Source organism: Artibeus jamaicensis, unplaced genomic scaffold, assembly GCF_021234435.1.
Source record: "Artibeus jamaicensis isolate MK-2021 breed Jamaican fruit bat unplaced genomic scaffold, CSHL_Jam_final contig_559, whole genome shotgun sequence".
Taxonomy (NCBI): Eukaryota; Metazoa; Chordata; class Mammalia; order Chiroptera; family Phyllostomidae; genus Artibeus; species Artibeus jamaicensis.
Genome location: NW_026521887.1, coordinates 9168059 through 9191154, shown reverse-complemented (window position 1 = coordinate 9191154; position 23096 = coordinate 9168059). Strand labels below are relative to the sequence as shown.

At 35.7% G+C, this 23096-nt stretch overlaps 1 protein-coding gene across 2 annotated transcripts in view; it reads right to left on the bottom strand.

Annotated features, from left to right (window-relative positions):
* The window catches only part of NALCN (sodium leak channel, non-selective), a 416515-nt gene that overhangs the window by 201096 nt on the left and 192323 nt on the right, over positions 1 to 23096 (bottom strand). For both annotated transcript variants that reach the window (XM_037142536.2, XM_053670341.1), the window contains exon 13: positions 18465 to 18656. In XM_037142536.2, coding sequence (XP_036998431.2) covers positions 18465 to 18656 — 192 coding nt within the window. The remainder of the gene's footprint in view (positions 1 to 18464; positions 18657 to 23096) is intronic.

The window sequence follows — 23096 nt, the reverse complement described above, 5'->3', positions numbered from 1 at the left end:
GATGCAAGGATGGTTCAATATTCGCAAATCAGTAAATGTAATACATCACATAAACAAAAGTAAAGACAAAAATCACATGATCATATCAATAGATGCGGAAAAAGCTTTCGATAAGGTACAACACCCATTTATGATAAAAACACTCAGCAAAGTGGGAATAAAGGGAGCATTTCTCAAAATAATAAAGGCCATATATGAGAGACCTACAGCCAATATCATACTCAATGGGAAAAAACTAAAAGCTTTTCCACTAAGATCAGGAACAAGACAAGGTTGTCCACTTTCACCACTTCTATTCAATATAGTATTGGAAGTTTTAGCCACAGCGATCAGGCAAGAAAAGGAAATAAAAGGCATCCAAATAGGAAAGGAGGAAACAAAACTGTCACTGTTTGCAGACGACATGATAGTGTACATGGAAAATCGTATAGACTCTACCCCAAAACTGCTCAAATTAATTAATGAGTTTGGCAAAACAGCTGGTTACAAAGTCAATATCCAGAAATCAAAGGCATTTTTGTATACCAACAGTGAATCAGCAGAAGCAGAAATAAAGAGAAAAATCCCATTTGATATAGCAAAAAGAAAAATAAAATATCTGGGAATAAACCTAACTAAGGAGGTAAAAAACCTGTATGCAGAAAACTACACAGCCCAGAAGAACGAAATCAAGGAAGACACAAACAAATGGAAACATATACCTTGTTCATGGATTGGAAGAGTTAACATCATCAAAATGTCCATACTACCTAAAGCAATAGACAGATTCAATGCAATACCTATTAAAGTACCAATGGCATATTTCACAGACATAGAACAAATACTTCAAAAATTTATATGGAACCATAAACGAGCTCGAATAGAAGCTGCTCTTTTGAGAAAGAAGAACAAAGTAGGGGGGATCACAATACCTGATATCAAACTGTATTACAAGGCCACTGTAATCAAAACAGCCTGGTACTGGCATAAAAACAGGCACATAGACCAATGGAACAGAACAGAGAGCCCAGAAATCAACCCAACCCTCTACAGTCAATTAATATTCGACAAAGGGGGCAGTAACATAAAATGGAGTAAAGATAGCCTCTTCAGCAAATGGTGTTGGGAGAACTGGACAGCTACATGCAAAAAAATGAAACTTGAGCACAGACTTACACCATACACCAAAATAAATTCAAGGTGGATAAAAGACTTGAAGGTAAGTCATAACACCATTAAAGTCCTAGAGGAGAACATTGGCAAGAAAATCTCAGATATTCCACGCAGCAACTTCTTTACTGATGTGTCCCCTAGAGTAAGGAATGTAAAGGAAAGAATAAACAAATGGGATCTCATCAAAATAAAAAGCTTCTGCATGGCTAAAGAAAACAGTATTAAATTAGCAAGACAACCAACTGTATGGGAAAACATATTTGCCAATGATACCTCAGACAAAGGTTTAATCTCTAAAATATACAAAGAACTTACACGACTCCACTCTAAGAAGACACCCAACCCAATTAGAAAATAGGAAAAGGACTTGAACAAACACTTCTCCAAGGAGGACATACAGAACATTCAGAGACACATGAAGAGATGCTCAATATCATTAGCTATCAAAGAGATGCAAATTAAAACCACAATGAGATACCACTTTACACCAGTCAGGATGGCTATCATAAACAAAGCAACAAACAACAAATGTTGGAAGGGTTGTGGGGAAAAGGGGTCCTTAGTTCACTGTTGGTGGAAGTGCAGACTGGTACAACCATTATGGAAAACAGTATGGAATTTTCTCAGAAAAATAAAAATCGACCTGCCTTTTGACCCAGCAATTCCACTGCTGGGATTATATCCTAAGAATCCTAAAACATCAATATCAAAGAACCTATGCACCACAATGTTCATAGCAGCACAATTTACAATAGCCAAGAGTTGGAAGCAACCTAGGTGCCCATCAGTAAATGAATGGATCCAAAAATTGTGGTACATATACACAATGGAATTCTATGCTGCAGAGAGAAAGAAGGAGCTACTACCATTTGCAACAAAATGGATGGAACTGGAAAGCATTATGCTGAGTGAAATAGGCCAGGTACTGAAAGACAAATACCATCTGATCTCACCTTTAACAGGAAGCTAAACAACAAAACAAACAAGCAAGCAGAAAAAAAAACCAAAACAAAAAACAAAGACACTGAAATAGAGAACAAGGGGATAGTGACCAGAGGGGAGAAGGAAGGGAAGTTAAGAGGAAAAAGGGGGAGGGATTTGGAGGAACAAATAGGAAGGACACAGGGACGAGAACTAAGGGGGGTGGAAATGGGAGGGAGGTGGGGAGCAAGGGGTGGGGGAGGCTGGGATGGTTAAAATTGACAAAAAACTGTACTTGAAAAATAACTAAATAAAATTTAAAAAAGAAAAAAAGAAAAATAACTAAATAAATTTTTTAAAAAAGAAATGCTTATATTTTGCATTAAAAATATTGTACTTTAGAGAGTTTATTGTTTGTTCTCCTTTAATTGGCTTTGATTTCTCATTTCATTAATTTCACAAAGATATTTCCTGAAAATTATATTGCCTGCTTTTTATTACAAACATGAATTTCAAACCCATGCTTTGATTTTGATAGTGCTTATTTAGTACTCTAACACTTAAAAAATAAATGTGATAGTTACAAATAAACATCTATAAAGCTGATTTCACAAGTCATAAGCTAAAATTAGTCATACAATTTGCATAACTGTTTAGAATATATATATGTGTATATAGACCCACAAGTATATGTTATTTATGTAATAATATATTCTATTTCTATGAATCTACATTATCTACTTTTCTTTAAAAATTTTATGTCATGTTTTTGCTATTTAAAAATATGACATCATTATTTTTATTATTGATGTGTAATTATAAATTAAGGTTTTATATCTATTCATGTAATCTTCTACTTACCTATTTCCATTTTTTAAATCAAGAAGCATTTATGGTACAAAATTTGAGAATATCAAATGGTGTAAGGAAAAAAATAATTTACTCATAATTCAAACAACAGGTTGTATATACTTTTAAAATTTTATTTTAGAATTTTAAAATTCTACCAGTTTTTTCTAGGCATATGTATATGTACTTGAAACAAAATTGAATTCAGTTGCCAATATAGTGCTATCTTATGCTTTTTTGTTTAATTTTTTATCATCATTTATGTTACTTATGACTTAACTCATTACTTACTCTATAAGAATATAGTTTTCATAAACGTATGACACCATAGTTAAAATTTACTTAAACATTCCATTATGTTTGAACATTAAAGTTGTTTCAAAATTTTCACAGTGGCAATTAAAGCTACAAAGAGCATTATTTGAAGGCTAGTCTTTGAATTTATGGATTATTTCATAGGGTAAATTTATATAAATGCAATTATTAGGTCGAAGAGTAAAAATGCTTTTCAGTGTCTTGATATATAATGGAAAGCTGGTTGCCAGTATTGTCACACAAAGGTTCATTGACATGTGCAATATGTAGCAGCATTTCTTGCCAGCAATGCACATCATTAATGCCCAACCCCCCACCAAAAAGAAATAACGAACCTTGTTCTTTTCATAATTGACATGCATTATAAATTAAAGGTTTACTTTCATCTTTTGCTTTTAAAAATTATTTATGGTGAATAATTTTTGCTTGTTTGAAAATTCAAATGTATTCTTCTTTCAGGCCTAGAAAGTCTGTGACTATCCAAGATGGAAGATGATATTTTTCTTTTTGCTTTCTGAATTTTCATACTTCAAATATCCTTGCTGTAATTCATTGAAAAAGGTATTTTAAAACACAATATGAGGGGCTCTGGTATCCCCAACATTACTTGTTAAATATAATTAGTCTCTTAATCAATTATTGTGATACTTTCCTTGTCATGTTTTTTAAAAGATATGTAAATCTGTCCATTTGTTTGTATTTTTATCCCTAAATCATACTCTTTTAATTATCATACTCATATATTTTCTTTTTGATTCTCACCAGTTTTTTATGATACCCCTCACTGCTTCTTTTTAAATAATATGTATAATGTGGAGAAAGTATTTTCTATAGTTGTTTTGGAGATTACATTACATATATCTGGATATTTATGTATAGATACCATGCCTTTCTCTCTCTCTCTCTCTCTCTCTCTCTCTCTCTCTCTCTCTCTCTCTATATATATATATATATATGAAAAATTTTTGTTAAAAGAGCCTCACATGTAAAAAGTACTCATATACAGTAATTATTATTATAAATATAATCTGAGGGGAAATGTCTCTCTAGATTTAATCAGAAATGATAATGTTTATGCTTCTCTAGGAACTAGTTTGTTTTTACCTAAGAATCATTGTTTATCTATTTATGTAAGTGTATATTTGCTGGAAAAATTAGTCACACTTGGCCTGAACTCCAAAAAACATGGATGTCCTCATGGTACATTTTTGTGTTTTGGGTTGGTTTTTGCTTCCACTGTAATTTTGATTTTGTTTTCCCTTTAGATTCATTCTTTTAAATTTTGCTTAAATATATTTCACATAGCTATAAACTGTTTTGGACACATTATATTCCTTTGGGATAAGGCAAAATATAGTCAACATTTATTGTCATGTATTATCAAATTGGCAGCAATTAAGACAACTTATACAATTTTTATTTTGTTGAATAACACAGTAATATATTCTTTCTCATGCTCCGAGATAATGTCCCCTTTCTTTTATTTTGCCATTTCATATCCCTCTATTTTCTTTACTTTCTTTTTTCACTCAACTTGAAACAAAGTATCTTATCCAAAAAAACAGGAAGTATGCCTTTTGTCTACACTGTTAGTGACATTCTCTTTTGGTCATTCATATTAATATTGCATACTTTATTGTCAAAATTCTAGAGTTTTTTTTAGAGAAATATATGCAGAACATTTCTGTTAGATTGAGATGGGTCTTTTGTTCTTTGTCTGCTGCCTTTCTCCTGGAACTATGAATTGAATTAATGGCATATAAAAAAACTAAAACAATAGAAGCAATACACAGAGCTAACTACCAAGGTTCTCTCTATAACTAACTAGTCCTTGCTTGTACTGTTTTCCCTCTTTTGTATTACACAATTCAAGATTATAGAAGCATGCACCTATTTACTTCCACTTGCCCACTACAGCTCCCCAGACCCCTTCCCCCCAATCTTCTTACTCACATACTCAGCTACATGCATGCTTTCTCACAGGCACACATATATTTTATCCCATCATATCTCCTGAAAATTCAAGTTCTAAAACTGTTTTATAGAGAAAATGTTTGAGAAGCTAGAGAGAGCCCTCTGCAGAGATAGGTAGTTCAGTGATGGTTCATTGAAACTCTGAATGTTATGCCCAAGGGGTTGGCCATGAAGAAAGAACAAATCTGCACATCACTCATTAAATCACTCCTTGTTTATCTCATATATGAAATAGTTAATATAAGCTATTTTAGTTTCTGGCTGCAATTTGGTAGTTGATTTTTGTTTTCTGTTATATAATGTTTTATTTCTTGTATTTTTATGGAAAGTGGCAAAGGACTTAGAAATGAATATTCTAAATGGGAATTGAGGCCTATTTTTAAACTTTCCATGTGATACAGAAAACTGATTACTTACTGTTGAGTTAATGCTCCAATAATTTACTTAGGGAACCTTGTTTATTGAACTCTCTGATTATTGCTAGGAATTTAGTGTATCATGCTAAGTTGTATTTGCTTAGCATTTAAGAACAATACTAGCTGTTACTACTTGTTATTGCCTATTACATTGAAGGTACTTTGTTAACTTGTTTGTATATTTCATATTCTTTAACCTTCCTAATAATCCTTTAGAAGATATACTATTATGCTTTTTTATTGACGAGGAATAGTATAGAGCTGTAAGAAAATAATTGAAATGTCTGGCTATAGAGTGTATTTTCCTGTAGGTAAGACTCAAGAAAACATTTAATAATATGAGGGAGACCTCCGCAAAATGGAATTATCTTCTGGGGGTGGATCCCTTGTAGTACAGTCTTCCCCTGCTAGGTAAGTGTTCTAGGAACCCATCTGTAGCAGTGTACTAGCTGGCTTTGTTGTGAGAGGCTGCATTTAGCTTCAGTGAATGTTGGCTTTGTTGTGAAAGGCTGTATTTAGCTTCAGTGAATGTTTTCTTTGAAGACTCTTTGAACGTGTTTGCCCATTTCATTATGGGTGATTTATAAGTACACCTACCCTCACTGTACTGAGTATTCTTTAGGTTTTGACCAAAACCATCACAATCCCCCATATCCTACCCTCCCTATTTGATCTTGCCTTAACAACTTTTTTTTTGTTTCCTTGGATGAAAAAAAGTCCTCAAAGGCAAATATTTTGCCAATGTGGAAGAAATGAAACAAAAATCAGCAGAAGCACTAAAAGGCATCAAAAACTGTTTTAAACAATGGAGGAAACATTGTCAATAGGTGTATTACATTAAATGGAGAGTACTTTGAAGGTGACTGCAATTTAAACTTGTTAAGAATAAATACACTATTTTTTAATAAATAAGTTCTGGATTTTTGGCCTCCCCCCATATTGTCACCTTTGTATCAGTGAAAATAGATGTAAAGAAGCTCATTTTAGTGCCTCAGAGAAATATTATTCATTAATGGTTCTCATTTATTTTTGAAGTTGGTGTAATGGAGAAGGTTGATTACTAAAATAATATTATTGGAATGTGGCAATTAATAGTTGGAAAACTGCTAAAAAATGATTGGTAGAAAACCAGCAAATATTATGATGACTTGCAAAAAGAGTACATGTTTTGAATTAGAATATAAAGATGCTTTGTTTAAAAAATGTAGTAATTCCAATAATTGCAGTTCAGTGGGCCAATGATATCATCACACAGTAATAGGAAAAGATTGCCATGTCAGTGTGATTTTTGTTGTGTTAAAATCATCCTTTAAAAGAAAGTGGACAGTATAATATTTTATCACAATGCAACTGATGAATCACCACAAACACAAATTTAAATAGGAAAAAAATCCTCTCTGATATTATAGCAGGAAGAAAACAAATGTACTTTTAAAACCTTTTTGGAGGGAGATGGTTATATCAAGATGTTACTCGAAAGTTTAAAGCAAATTGATAGTTTTTATTGCAGAGCTCTATCTAGGCATGCATAACAATTTGGCCCAAAGCCTTAGATGGATCTGACTTTAAGAGAATCTGGAAAATTTGACACAGTAATTGTTATACAGAAAAACAATTACATCTCCTCTTGACCTCGAGATGCCCCAAATTACTGAAATGATCATAAATCTTTGTTTTTGGTCACCAAAAATAAATATTGTTCAATGAAAATATCTCCTCAGAGAAATAACATTTCTTCCAGTGTAACCTTCCCCAAAATAGCTCTTTTGAATTTCTTCAGGAAAAAAAATAAGAAAGAGTAAAAATCTTCAATGGCTCCCTATGTCACAATTACAACCTGAGACACTCTATTATTTGGTTCCAGATGGACAGTACAATTTATTTGTCATATGTCCTTCCATGCCCTGTGATTTCACACTGACTTACTCTTCCATGTTCCTTAAATGGAATGCTCTCATCTAACGCCATTACAACCTTACCTATTGAAATTATATGTACCCCTAAAGACAATTCCTCATAAAGCCTTGCAGACCTCCTTGGAAGTAATGTCTTCCTTTTATTAAAATGAAATATTTGAAAACACATTGCTTAGCACATAGAGATTACCAGAATTTTTAAGTACTCTCCAGGATATCTTTGATATCATATTTCACCTTCTGACTTACTTGACTTCTTTCTTAGGTTTACTATGGGATAAACTGACATCTTCCTTATAGTTTCAATTTTGTTATAAGTTCAAGAAGACAGTACATTTGTTGATGTGTGTATAGATTCATCACATAGAGAATGTTTACTGAATTACAAACAACAATAAAATAGGTATATGCTTTATTTAGTCTATTGTGAATAGATGTACTCAATATTTTATGACAAATAGATTTCAGTGGTGTAGCAGATTAAGGGAGTGTAAATATAAGGATATGAGAATCAAGAGGAGACAATATCCATAAAGCAAACAAATGCAAAGAAATGTGAGGCTGCAGATGGTGAAGGCAGATGGGCTTGGCTAGCTTCAGGTTGTGCCTATTAAAAAATCAATCTACCCATCTGAAAGGTAATCATCAGAGTGTTTTTTCCTTCTCAAAAATTTATTAGTGAACCCTGTCTTATCATATATGAAAAAATTACAAACTCCCAGAAATTCTGTATAAAATGCAACAACTGTTCTTTTAAAGACCTAGTTAAGATCCCAAGGAAATAATGGGGACCCCAGGATCAAACATTAAGTAGCCTGAGTCAAGAAAAGGCAATCTTAGATGATTTATGATCTCTGCTAGACTTTGTTTTTTAATGTGGTGTCAGGCACAAAGTGGCAAAGTCATGGACCCTTAAAAGGTAGATATGGCTAACTGAGATACTTGAGTAAAGCTGCGTATTTATTGGGTTTCCTTGGAGGGTGATAGGAAAAAAAATTCAATGGCAAAAGGAAATGAAAAGGGAACTTGTGTGTTTTGACCTGGGCACACACTTATGCTGTCAAATTGCAGCTGGCTCTGTAGAACTGAGGGGATGGAGAGACTAGTCAATAGCTATACTGTGGTAATGGGTTACCTAAACAGAAATAAAGGAATACTGTTCTCTATCACAGCAGCCTCAAAAAGCCAGTTTTAGTTAAATGATGAACTAAATGTTTAAAGTAAGACACAGCCTGACAAGACCAAGTGAAGCACTTTATCACTTTAGCACAAGACCAAGTGCTGGTGAAGAACATTTTCATGTATTACTGAAAGCAAATAAACTGGTAAAAGTATTTTGGAATGCAGGTTTATCAGTATCTACTAAAGTTTAAGATATCTTTATTTTAAGACTTAGCAACTGTATTTCTATACATATATACCTTAAATAAATGTTCACATGTACAGAATTTCACATATGCAATGTTAATGTGCAATGTTCAAAATAGCGGTATTTAAAGTAAAAAATATTAAAAACAGACATTGAAACCCTGTATGTATTAGTTTTCTCTATTTGAGTTACAAATTATTACAAATTTAACAGTTTTAAACCATGCTAATTTATCATATCAGTTTCTATAAGTCAGAGGGTCCTGCTCTCTTGAATGCAGTCGCCTGGGGGCTGCTCACAATCCCTAAATGTTACCCTCAGGTTTTAGCCACATAATCCTTTAAAACGAGAGCTTTCTTCTTCAAAGCCAAGAGGAAACTCTCTTGCTTTAAATCTTTCTTTTCAGGAAAGGCCCATACTCCTCTGATCAGGTCAGGCTCACTCAAAATGATCTCCTTTTTTATTGACTCCAGATTAAGTGATCAGCAATCTATTCAAAGGAGTGAAATCCAAACATATTCCCAATTCCTTCCTAAACCCAAGGAAAAGAAATTCTGCAGTGAGTCAGAATTCTATGTGGTAGAAAAATTCTAAGGTGAGCCTTATCTTGAAGGCCCACCTTAGAATTTGTCTACCACATAGAAATGGAAAATAATTGTGCAGTATTTATCAAATAATGCATCACATATAATGCAATATATAGCTGCATAATTTACTATAAGAAAAATAAATAAAATATAGGTACATGTACTCAAATTGACTAATCTCACTAGCATGGGCTTGAGCAAAAAAAAGTAATTAGCAGAAGAAACACTGCAGTATAAAACCATGTAAGACAAGTTTAAATTGTGCAAAAAGATATGTGATTTTCAGTTAATGCTTATATATTCACTAAAAGCTTAAAGGAATGTACTAAAAACATAAATATTAAATTCAGAAAAGTGATTCTCTATGGGGAAGGGAGAATACTGATGAGGGCGGGGCACTCAGAGACTTCAGATCCACTCCCAATGTACTTGTTAAACCAAATAATATATTTTATTATTCATGGTATCTTTGCATGTCTAAAATATTTCATGAAAGAAATTAAAAATACATAAAAGACAGAATAATACAAAATTTAATAAATATTTTAGCAATATTAATTGAAGTCATCATACTTTTGAGGATAATATGAACATTGAACTCATTAAAAATATAGTTAAACTCTAACATCTGGCAAATAATAAAAAAAATTAAGGAGCATGCTATTCCTTTAAATTTCTCAATAATTCTTTCAGCACAACTAAAAGCACGAATTTAGCCATTTTGGTGGGGAGAGGAAACAGAAATTCATTTGTGATTAAGTATTTTATAGCATTTACTGCTTAAACTATATAATTGCTTTGGACATGATTTTATAAGTGAAAATTTAATAGAGCAAGTAATTAGCATTTAAAGAATGCAAATTAAGCAAACATACCAAATAAATAATATTAAAACTCAAGTATCTCATGTTATGGAGGGCATTGTATAATTTATGAGTTAAAATGATCCCTCTCTGTGGAACTTCAAAACAAATGAGGCCTGATCATTATTCTTTTAATGAAAAACTGAAAGACATAAAGATACTGAGCTGGTTAAGGAGGTGCAATGCATTTTTATTACATGCCTTTTAGTAATGTAGAGCCCAGTTGATTTATACAGTTAGTGTGGAATAAACTGAGTAAGACCTTAGTTAAAGTGCACATATGAGCTTTTATCAGGCAACTATGGGATATATGTAATTTTTGTCTTTGTTGCAGAAAAACTGGTGGCTTTTGCCTAACCCGACCAGTTTTATAACCTGTACACACTGTTCCATCATGAAAAGTTGATCTGAATTGTTCTTTTAAACAACCTATTAGTCCCACAAAACAGGCTGCAGGGTATCGCCTCTCAGCAGGCCTTGCTCTTCCTTGTAAATTCCACTTAGAAGTGTGTCTGGTTGGTCCAAATTAGATGAGAAAGTTATTGGCTTGAGATGATGAGGTTATTTTATTATATTTTATCAATAGGTCAGTTTTCCCATTGAAAATTTCAAGCACACCTTCTCTATTCTGCCCTTGACTGTCCTTCCTGATGCCACAGATCCCACTGCACAGTATTAAGCACTTTGGGAGGTGTCAGAAGAGGAGGGTGCAATGCTGCCAACCTCAAGATATATGTAGTCTAGTAGAGACATTAAGTGCTGTACATAACTGTCAAGAGAGTATGATAGAAATTACCATAACAAAGAGGGGGAGCAGGAATCTACTATGCATTGGCCCCATGCTGGGTGCTCTGCAGATATTATTTGGGCACCCTGGGAAGAAGCTGAGGCCCAGCTACTGAAAGGAATTAAACACCAGCCATTCTTCCTACCACATGTCTATTTACACACTCCGTTTATACTGGGGATACAAGAACTTCGACATACAGATAAAAGAAATCTTATCCAGGTTTTAGGCATGGCCATTTTAGTAACTTTTGTAGTTTTCTTCAAAATATTAATCTCTTCTCATATGATTAATTTAGGCCTATGATTTTGATTCCAGCTATAGTGCCAGTGATTCATTTCAGAATGACAAAGTTACTGAATCTGTCAAATAGAAATGAGAGCAACTTTGCTGACGGAAGGGGGGATGGCACTGGGAAAGGTGTCCTTGCTTCTAAGGAGACCACGGCAGAGATGACCCCCTTTTCCCTCCCCCCTTTTCATGGAGCCTAGAAATATTCTACCCATCTCGTTAACATGGAAACAGCACATAGAGAGGGTAACTGCATTAGTTTGCTAGGGCTGCTGTAATTAACTGCCCAAAACTGGGCAGCTTAAAGCAATGAGAATTTATTATTCCAGTTTTGGAGGGTATCAGTCTAAAATCAATGTATTAGAAGGACCAGGATCCCTCCGAAAGATTCTCCTTCACTCTGCTAGCTCTGGGTATTGGCCAGCAAACCTTGGATGCCCTGGGCTTGTAGATGCCACTCCAATCACATGACCATCTTCTCCATGTGTGTCTTCATATGATCTTCCATCTGTGTATGCCTGTGTCTGTGTCCAAATCTCTCTAATTTGCTTTTATGTAAGATTTTTTAAATTTTTAAAAAAGATTTTATTTATTTAATTTTAGAGAGGGGAAGGGAGAGAGGAAGAGAGGGAGAGAAACATCAGTGTGTGGTTTCCTCACATGCCCCTTCACTGGAGACCTGGCCTGCAACCCAGGCATGGGCCCTAGACTGGGAATCAAACTGGCAGCCCTTTGATTTGCAGGCCCATGCTCAAGCCACTGAGCTATGCCAGCCAGGGCAGATATTTATTTTTGAAATATATTTGATTGATTATGCTATTACAGTTGTCCCATTTCACCCTCTTTATTCCCCTCCACTGTGCACACCCACTCCCACCTGCATTCCCCCATGCCCATAGTTCATATCCTGGGATTGTACATATAAGTTGCTTGGCTTCTATATTTCTTATACTATTCTTAACCTCCTCCTATCTATTTTCTACCTACCATTTATGCTTCTTATTTCCTGTACCTTTCCCCCTCTATCCCCCTCCCCCACCCTGCTGATAACCTTCTGTGTGATTTCCATTTCTGTAATTCTGTTCCTGTTCTAGTTGTTTGCTTAGTTCAGTTTTGTTTTTGTTTAGGTTTGGTTGTTAATAGTTATAAGTTTGTTGTCATTTTACTGTTCATATTTTTATCTTTTTATTAGATAAGCTCCTTTAACATTTCATATAACAATGGCTTGGTGATGACAAACTCCTTTAACTTGACTTTATCTTGGAAGCACTTTATCTGCCCTTCCATTCTAAATGATAGCTTTGCTGGATGGAATAGTCTTGGATGTGGGTCCTTGATTTTCATGACTTTGAATACTTCTTTGCAGCCCCTTCTTGCCTGTAAGGTTTCTTTAGAGAAATCAGCTGACAATCTTATGTGCACTCTTTTGTAGGTAACTGTCTCCTTTTCTCTTGCTGCTTTTAAGATTCTCTCCTTATCTTTAATCTTGGGTAAGTTAGTTATGATGTGCCTTGGTGTGCTCCTCTTTGGGTCCAACTTCTTTGGGATTCTCTGAGCTTCCTGGACTTCCTGGAAGTCTATTTCCTTTGCCAGATTAGCAAAGTTGTTGTTCGTTATTTTTTCAAACAAGTTTTCAATTTCTTTCTCTTCCTCTTCTGGCACTCCTATGATTTGGATGTTGGAACATTTAAAGATATTCTGGAGGTTTCTCAGCCTCTCCTCATTTTTGAAATTTCTTGTTTCTTCATTTGGTTCTGGTTGAATGTTTCTTTCTTCCTTCTGCTCCAACCATTGATTTGAGTCCAAGTTGCTTTCCCTTTACTGTTGGTTCCCTGTACATTTTCCTTTATTTCACTTTTCATAGCCTTCACTTTTTCCTCTATTTTTTGACCATATTCAACCAATTCTGTGAGCTTCCTGATTACCCATGTTTTGAACTGTGTATGTGATAGGTTGGCTATCTCTTTGTTGCTTAGTTGTATTTTTTTATCTTTGATCTGTTTTTTTTTATTTGGGCAATTTTTTTTGTCTCTCTGTTCCTGTTATGTGGTAAGGGGTGGGGGGAGCTTTAGGTATTCACCAGGGTGGGCAACCCACATCTCTGTGTTGTAATGCTGTTAGTGGGGGAGGGGTCCTAGAGGGAACAGTGCCTCTTGCTTTGCTCTCTGCCAGCTTTCAGTCACTTCTGGGGCTACCCACAAGCAAATTGGGCTCTTCTGGTGCTGATTCCGAGGGGGTGAGTCTCTCCAATGAATTCTCCTGTGAGGCTGGGAGTTTCTCCTGATTCCACAACCCACACAGGTTTTGTCAGTCAGAGGTTTTGAGGCTTTATTTTCCCATGCTGGGACCCTGGGTTGTGCAGTCTGTCTTGCTTCCCAGTTTATCTGCATGTGAATGTGGGACTGCTGACTCTACCAGCCACTGCCTTGCTGTGAGTCCTTTCCAGCTGCCCATCTTTACCCTTCCTACTGGTGGATGAATGTTTCTTCTTTAACTCCTTCATTGTTGCACTTTTATACAGTTCAATTTCCTGGCACTTCTGGTTGTTTTTTTTAAATCTGTTGTTGTCCTTCTTTCGGTTGTGTGAGGAAGTGTGTCTACCTATGCTTCCATCTTGGCTGGAAATTTATGTAAGATCCAAATGTCTCTGTTTTATAGAATATCAGTAATATTGGATTAGGGCCCACTCTCATAATCTCATTTTAGTTTGATGAACTCTATTTCCAAATAAAGTCCCATTTTGGAGTCCTGGGCATTAGGCTTTCAATATATCTTCTGGGGCACACAATTCAACCCATAACAATACATGAGAGAATTTCAATGTATGATCCAGAGCCCTGGCTTCCTGAAGTGTACCTAATGTCTGGAATTTTGTGAGATAAATTTCATAAGTTGGTTGGAGTTAAGATTTCTGCCACTTGCTGCCAAAATTTTCTTACAGAATTATGTAGACATTTCAAGTGGGACAAAAGGTAAGAGCAGTGATGAAACTAATGGAGGGGCCCTGGAGAAGTAGACAACAGTGGAAGATAGAACCTAGCTAGTTGGCCTGTTAGAAAAAGAATAGAACAGATATTTGTTTTGGTCCAGTATTATTATTAATTCTTCATCAGAATCTTATTTTTAGCTATCTTGTGTCAAGTATTGTGCTAAGTGGGGAGGACTTATTAAGCAAGATAGACACCATCTCTGCCTTTGAAAGTTGTAGTGGAGAAAGTTCTGAAATATGAGTTTGAAGAGGTAAATAGGACCAGAGATGAAAAGATATTGAAAGACATATTAAAAGATTTGTAATCTTGAGTGAAAGGAGAACCTTGAAGTATTTTAAACAGGGTAGTGTGATGAAACATTTTAGAAGGATCATTTTTACTTCAAATGGAAAATGGACTGAAGTGCCCAACAGAGGCAGGTAGACCTATTGGAGAACCCATAGAATGCAAGTGAGAGATTCCTTTAGAACCCCCTTCACCCTCCAGTATTTCTGGAAGTACCTAGGGTATTTCAATGTGAGTAAAGTTCTATTAGAGAGTGAATGCAGTGGATTGTTACTTGGTGTGCCTGGGTGGCTTTTTTCTCTACTGGTCCCCTGCCTTTCCAGGATTCTCTTTTGGAAGTTTGGATGGAGAAATCACCTCTACATGTACATGCCAGGTTATCTTAGAAGGATTTAATGACATGTTACTGGGGCCCAAGATACAACAAGGTCCAACCAATCCAGTGTTTATTTGACATCTAGTTCTATTTCCTAGAGAGAGTATGCCATCTAGAAGGCTGGGTCAAGATCAGGTGTGGGAAACAGAGAAAAATGATTTTCCTCTGCACAAACACTGAGTCCCCTTTGCTAAGTCAGGCTTGTCCCGCCTTTGCTGGACTCTTTCTTCATGGCTGGTTCTCTTTTAGAATCTCTCAAGTGCTCTCACAGTTTACTCTCTTGCATCCTGTAGCTCTATGTCTGGTGGTGGTAGTCAGCCTCCAAGATAGCCTGAAGCCAAGTAAATATAAACAACTGCTGACTTTTAAAAGTTCCTAGCTTATGTTTAGAAGTATGTGATTTTTTAAATAGAGTATTGCTTCTCTTAATGGGCTGTGCTTTTATACGTACTGTAATTAACTAACATACCTCAATAACCAAGCACTGGATAATGAGGGAGATGTCAAAGAAGAGAAGGGAGTAAGATCCATGTACTGGGGAGTATCTAAACAGAAATCTAGAATTGCCAGAAAGTGTTTTTAGCCATCCTTCCTGATGACTTCCTATCAGGCAAGTATTGCCTACTGATGGTGATTATTATTCGACTGGGAATAATAATGGCTAACTTTTGTAATTGTAATGACTTTAACATTTTATAAGACAATTTTTAGGTACTTAATTCTTAATTATTCTCATGTGCAAGAAAAAGCCTGCTTCTTATCACTTCACATACTTAGGCTATCCACACTGTCAGCTGTTGAAAAACTGATTAGGGGACCCCACAGTCCCTGGCTGCTTTCATCAAATGGTCAAAGTAATCAGGCAGAAAGGCACAATTGAGTAACTGGAGATATGAAAATGCAATGCTACTTGATTACTGTTATGGCTGGAAAATAGAGCAAATCCCAAAAGGTTAAGTCAGAGACAGTTCTAAAGCAGCCTTGTCTCTTACACAGAGACTAAAATACCAACTTCAGATGTATAACTTGGGATACAATTTTTTTATGCTTTCCAAGCCCAGAGTTCTATTGTGTTTGTTGGTGTGTTTTCATTCAATATACACAATACTATGAGGAAATATTACATTCACCTATAATTTAGATGTGAAAATAAAGCATAAAGACTGATTTATCCAGTGTCACATAGCTAAAAAGTTATGAAGCGGTAATGTGAAACTGGACTTGTGGGAAAGAAGTTCAGAGTCTTATCTGCAATGATTTTTTTCATACTTGCCAACAGTCCTTATTCACAACTCCAGTATTCAAATATTTCTGAAACTACTCAAAGATTCCCTTCCCTTCCCTTCCCTTCCCTTCCCTTCCCTTCCCTTCCCTTCCCTTCCCTTCCCTTCCCTTCCCTTCCCTTCCCTTCCCTTCCCTTCCCTTCCCTTCCCTTCCCTTCCCTTCCCTTCCCTTCCCTTCCCTTCCCTTTTTTCTCTCTTTCTCTCTCCCTTCCTTCCTTCCTTCCTTCCTTCCTTCCTTCCTTCCTTCCTTCCTTCCTTCCTTCCTTCCTTCCTTCCTTCCTTCCTTTTTCATTTAGGAGCAAAAACTTGATCTAACCTAAGACATTATCTTTATTTATCTTTTATGTGAAGGTTGATATTTTGCTATAGAAATATGAATGTGTTGATTATAGGATGCTGATTCAGACAACTTAGAGGGTGATATCACCCTTATGATCCAAATATTCTAAACTCTAAAACCAATCTGGCTCTAAGTGGTTTTGGGTCAAAAATATAATATCGGTGAGGTAAGATTAGAGGAACTGGTTAAAGATGAAGATAAGATATAAATTAAGATAAGACTGTGTAAATAAAAAAGAGAACTGAGGGTTGTTTTACTTTTAGTATCCCACATGCCTTAAACAATCGATGGCACGAAGAGACTTGTTAAAATGTGCCTTTAACACTGTTTACTGAATTAAACTCCTGAGAGATGGACTATGGTAACAGTCTTAGTGTTACCATGGTCTGAAATTTGTATTTGCCCAGTGAGGGGCAGACTAAGAGACAAACATGGTAATTATTGTCACCTTTGCTTGCATATCTCATCTTTGGAGAAAAAAATGGATCAGCTGATAGCTCCAGGCATCCTATGTGGCCAGACCATGGTAATGACAAGGCTTTGCAAGCAAAGATACCTCCCTCCCAACCATATCTGTGCTAATCCACATGGCCCTCACCCAGTGCTGTTCAGGGGACAATGGAAGATTTAAGAGCCAGTTCCTACTTCTGCCCCTTTATTGCACTGTGGGAGAAAATGAACAAAAGGTCATTGTGACTTTGGTTTGTTGTTCTACATGACACCTCGACACCTGACAGATCAACACCTAACACTGAACTCACCTCAGTGTCAGTGCTCTGCATGTAACCTTCAGGAACCTTTTGTTATGGTTGTATTTATCTCATACATCTTTAACCTTGACTTCTACTTGTTCTCTCTCATTAGCTTTTAAAGATGATTACACTTTATTTCATTTAAAAGTTCTTGGCCTTATCTTCTCCTCGTGCAATTAACTCTTTCTCCTTTAAGTTCTGGAATAAGAAATGGCTCACCCCCAACCTTTATCACATGCTGTCCCCACAACTGGAAACACCACACTCTTACACTTCAATTGGCTACATGTAACTGGTCTTCAGTAACCCCCTGTTCCAAGAAACTTATTGTATTTCACCATTCCTAGTCAGGGATCTTACCTCTGTATTCCCACAGTGCCTTGTGCTTGCCTTTATCAAGACTTTATATTTATTTACTGGTTACTCCATTCAACTGAGAATTTCTTGAGGACTGAGGAATTAGTTGTATTTATATCCTAGGTTGACCAAAATTGCCTGGCTCTTCATAGGCACTCAACAAATGCTTGGCAATGAGTAACAAATTCAGCATAAGGTAAAAAAAATTATAATAACTCAGGGTAACTTAGTATATCTGCTAAGAGTATAGACATCTTTGCCTTCAAAGCTTAATTAAAAAAGGTGTTATTCTTACTCCAAGATTATATTTCCTGTATAATAGGCCTTATTATGTCAGCTTATGATGAAGATATATACTTTCTTTTATCTTGGTCATTAAACCTAGGTGATAAGAATGCCACTATCAGTCTTTACTGGTTTCAGCATCTCATCCTATTATTTCCAGAGTTTTAGAATTAATGCATGATCTAAAAATATTCTCAAACATCTGCACCCTGCAGAAAAGACCATTTTGAATATCAAAAATGAGGTAGTTATTCTGTTATCAAAAATATAGTTTTGAACCATTGTTAAAATTACTTTGATGTTAATCATTACTACTAAAGTAAAAATCATAGACTAAACTACATTTTTGTTCTTACCCTTGGAAAGGTTGTAAATCTGTCCAGTTCTTCAACAAAGCAGAACATCTGCAAACTAATTGCTGACATAACAATCAAGAGGCTGGCAGTAAATACAACCAAACTCCCAAGCTTTTTCCCAGGACCAAATATCTTGTACACAAAGTCTTCTAATGCAGGTGAAATCTTAATAAGCCGAACCACCCGAAGAACCTATTGTAGGATAGAAAAACATATATATTTGATCATTTATTTACCCTGAATGTTAAATAAGCTCATACTAAAATCTTATTTTTCATAACACTTTATTAAATTATATTTTTCCATTTAATCATGTAGAGATGAAAAGTCACAATATAGTTACTACGATATCCATCTAAATCACTGTCTGCTTTATAACAAGAATTCCATAAATCCTAAATGAATGAATGAAGGGAAATGGTGACAACTGTTTTAACATATAAATTCAAAAAAGGTTTTACTAATATACACTATCAAAATAAAACTGATATTTTTATAATGTTCAAATATTGAAGAAAATATTTATTTCAATAGTAACAATACTCACTCTCATAAAATAAAACTTCTACATGTTATTGTACATTAATGAATTTTTTTAAAAAAACCTTCTAACTTGGAGCTTTTACTTATGGGTGAGACTGCTATCCTTATATCCATTCTCTTTATCCTTTAAATAATAGAACTTTCTGAATTTTATGCTATCAAGTAGCTACCCAGGGCTACAGACTACATTTTTTCAGCATCATTTATAGATAGATGTGGCAGTGGACTAGGTTAAGAACTATGGAATATGAAAGGAAGTGATTTTTGCAACTTTCCACACATTAAATCAAATAAACCTGACCTGGATATTTTTTTAATGCTTTTATTTGGCTATGAAATGGAAACAATTGGAGTATCACCTTTGGGCCAAAAATAAAAGCCTTGAATAGAAGATGGCAGATGTAATCTGACACAAAAGAGTGTCTTCCTGAATGATCATGTGGAGCAGAACCATCTACTTGCTACTAGAAATAAAGAAACTTCAATCTTATATAAACCTTCTATTTTTAAATCTTCATTATATTTGCTTATCTTATTATCTAAGTACATACATATGTTTAGATGGTTTGCATGTTTATATATGCAAAATCTCCCATTCATAACTAATTAATAATTTTTCTCATTCAATTAACATATACCGATTGATTGTCAAGTGCCAAACATTGCATTAGAAAAATATATTCAATGGGTACTATTACAAAGGGAGAATAAAACAAAGGCACAACTCTTCAGGGCATATCTGTAACATTAAAAATATAAATTAGGATTTGGCAAGATGGCAGAGGAGTGAATAGAAGTCACACTAATCTCTCCTGGGACCAATCTGGAATTTCAACTAAATTGTGGAGAAATCACACAGACCAAACAATGGAACAATAGTGAGAGAGAGAGGTCTTATAACCTTGGACAGAGAAAAGAATCAGCTTCAGCACAACGTTATTGGTTAGGAGTATGGTGGAGACTTCAGAAGGCTGGCTATGTTCCCACAGGCAGCAGCACTGAAAGGCTAACTAAGCAACCAGTTGGATTCCCCTTGGAAGAGTGGAGTCTAAACACTAAGCTGGAATCCCCAGCCTAGAGCACGAGAACCCAGAAAGTACACAGACAACAACCAGTAGAAAAAAGCAGCAGGGCTGCTCTCTGTCAGAGACAGATGGATGGAGATGCAAAGAGTTGTTAAAAGGGCTAACACACAAATTTTCATTTGCAGCCACTTACCCTGTTTCATCCAAGGAAGGGGAGCAGAGTGGGCTAGAGATGCCTGAAGAGAGATGGGATGGAAACTTTGGGGAGAGAACTGAAAGAGTAGCCACTGGGATCCTGGTGGTGCATCATCCCCCATACAGGAGCAGCCATCAAGCTCAGGTAGACCACTCCCCTCCAAGCAGCAGCAGCCTGAGGGAAAACAACAGTCCCACCCCCAGAAGAGACTCTGCTCTGGTTCTGTGGTGCTTAAGCCTGACTGCTGAGTGCAGAGTGACTAGATTCATAACTGAGGAAGCCAGCCACAGACTGTAGATCCCTGGAAGTCTCAAACAGGCTGCCTAAGGTCAAATCTGATATCACCAGAGGTAGATCCAGAAAGAAAGAAAAAAAACCAGTAGTAAATACTAAAGGCTAAAGAGACAGAATTCACTGTGGTCTTCTCCATGATTTGTGATGTTTTCTTCCCTGTATAGCTTTGTAACATTCATTTCTTGTCCATCAAATTTGTGCATACTCTATTTTCTTTATTCCATTTTTTATTCATGATGTAAATTTTACTTTCTTTGCATTTTTCTGACTCCCCACTTGTATCAGTTCTCCTCCCTCACCCCTCTCAAAACAGTTTTTTAGTAGGTCATGTCATATTCTCTATCCTTTCTTATAATGCTCTCAATCTCCTTATGCACTTATTAATACTGGTTCATTTGCTGTTGATAGTGGGGTTGCAGAGGGGGGAGTTATTTTTGCAGGAGTGGGTTGGTTTCCTGGGCTTTGTGGTTTTGTTCTGGCAGCACCTGCACAATGCATACAAGATGTGGTAGGCAGAGTGACCCTCAGAAAACCAGGTGGAGGGAAAGACCCACCAAAGAATGACCCAACAACAATCAAAACTCAGTTACATCCAGAGAGCCAACATAAGTAGCATAAAGGGCATCCTAAAAGCATAAAGTTTGGGAGACCAAGGAAACTGCACCACTGAATCTCACAGTCTCCTACCATAGAAGGTCATACTACAAAGTCAGGGATCAAATCGGATCAATTTAAGATGCAGAAGCAACCAAGAAGAATCTCATAAATAATGGGAAGACAAAGAAACAACCCCCAATAAAAAGGAAAGGAGGAATCCTCAGAAATAGTGCTAAATGAAAGAGAGGTGAGCCAACTATCAGATATCAAGTTCAAAACAATGGTTATAAAGAAGCTCAATGAGCTCACTGAGAATTACCAAAAATTACAGGGAAACTATGAGGAACTTACTGCAAATTATATCAGCATGAAAAAGAACATAGAAAATATCAACAAGAGCTAAGAAGAAATGAATACAATTTGTGAACTGAAGAACACAATAGAAGGAATCAAAAGCAAACTAGGTGAAGCAGAAGATTAAACAGGTGAGCTAAAGAAAAAAGTAGGAAAAAATTCCCAGAAAGAGCAAGAAAAGGGAAAAAGACTAAAAATGAACAAAGAGGGGTTAAGGGAGCTGCAGGACAACATAATAGATAATAGTATCCTTATAATAGGGATTCCAGAAGGAGATAAGAAGAGCAAGGGATAGAAAACCTGTTTGAAAAAGTAGTGAAGGAAAACTTCCCTAATTTGATGAGAGAAAAAGGCGCATAAGTCCAGGAAGCACTGGAGGTCTCAATCAAGAGGAACCTGAAGAATCCCACTCCAAGACACATCATTATTAAGATGGCAAAATTCAAAGACAAATGGAGAATCTTAAAGGCAGCAAGGGAGAAACAGGAAGTGACATACAAAGGAGCCCTGAAAATGTTAGCACCTGACTTCTCAATGGAAACACTACAAGACAGAAGGGAATGGCATCATATATTCCATGTAATGAAAAGCAAAGGCCTGCAACCAAGACTACTCTACCCAGAGGGGCTCTCAATTAAAATGGAGTTACTTAAGTAAGCCAAACTCCTTACTTAATTTGCCTTAAGTAAGGAGTTTGGCTGGCATTGGCAAACTCCGTACTTAAGGCAAAGTAAGGACTTTGCCAGCCAGAAGGCTAAAAGAATACACCTTCACTAAACCAACCTTGCAAGATATGCTAAAGAGACTGCTTTAAGAAGAAAAAAGGTGAGAGAGAGAAAGGAACACAAGTACAAAGGAAGTAAAAAGACAATGAATAAGTATCTATTAAAAATAACCTTAAATGCTCCAGTCAAAAGACATAAGGTAGCTGAATGGATGAGAAAACATAACCCACTGATATGCTGCCTACAAGAGACCCACCTCAGAACAAAAGATGTACACAGACTGAAAGTGAAGTGTTGGAAAAAATATTTTAAACAAATGGACAGGAAAAGAAAGCTAGGGTAGCAATACTTATATCAGACTTTAAAACAAAGGCCACAAGAAGACACAGAGAAGAACACTTCATAATACTCAAGGGAAGAATCCTTCAAGAAGGCATGAATATTGTAAACATATATGTAGTCAACATAGGAACACTCTGATATATAAGAAAAATCTTAGAGGACTTCAGGAAAGTTATAGACAGCAACACACTTATACTAGGGAATTTTAGAACCCCACTGTCAACAATAGAGAGATCTTCCAAATAAAATATCAACAAGGACATTGTGAAACTGAATGATGCATTAGATCAAATGGACTTAACTGATTACATATATATATATATATATATAACCTTTTATCCCAAAGCGAAATACATATTCTTTTCAAATGCACATGGAATATTTTCAAAGATAGATCACATGATAGGACACAAAGTAAACTTCAACAAATTCAAAATAATTGAAATCATATATAGCATTTTCTCAGACCACAAGGGCTTGAAACCAGAAGCCAACCTCAAAAAAAACAACCCCCCAAATATTCAAACTCATTGAGGCTGAATAACATTCTATTAAA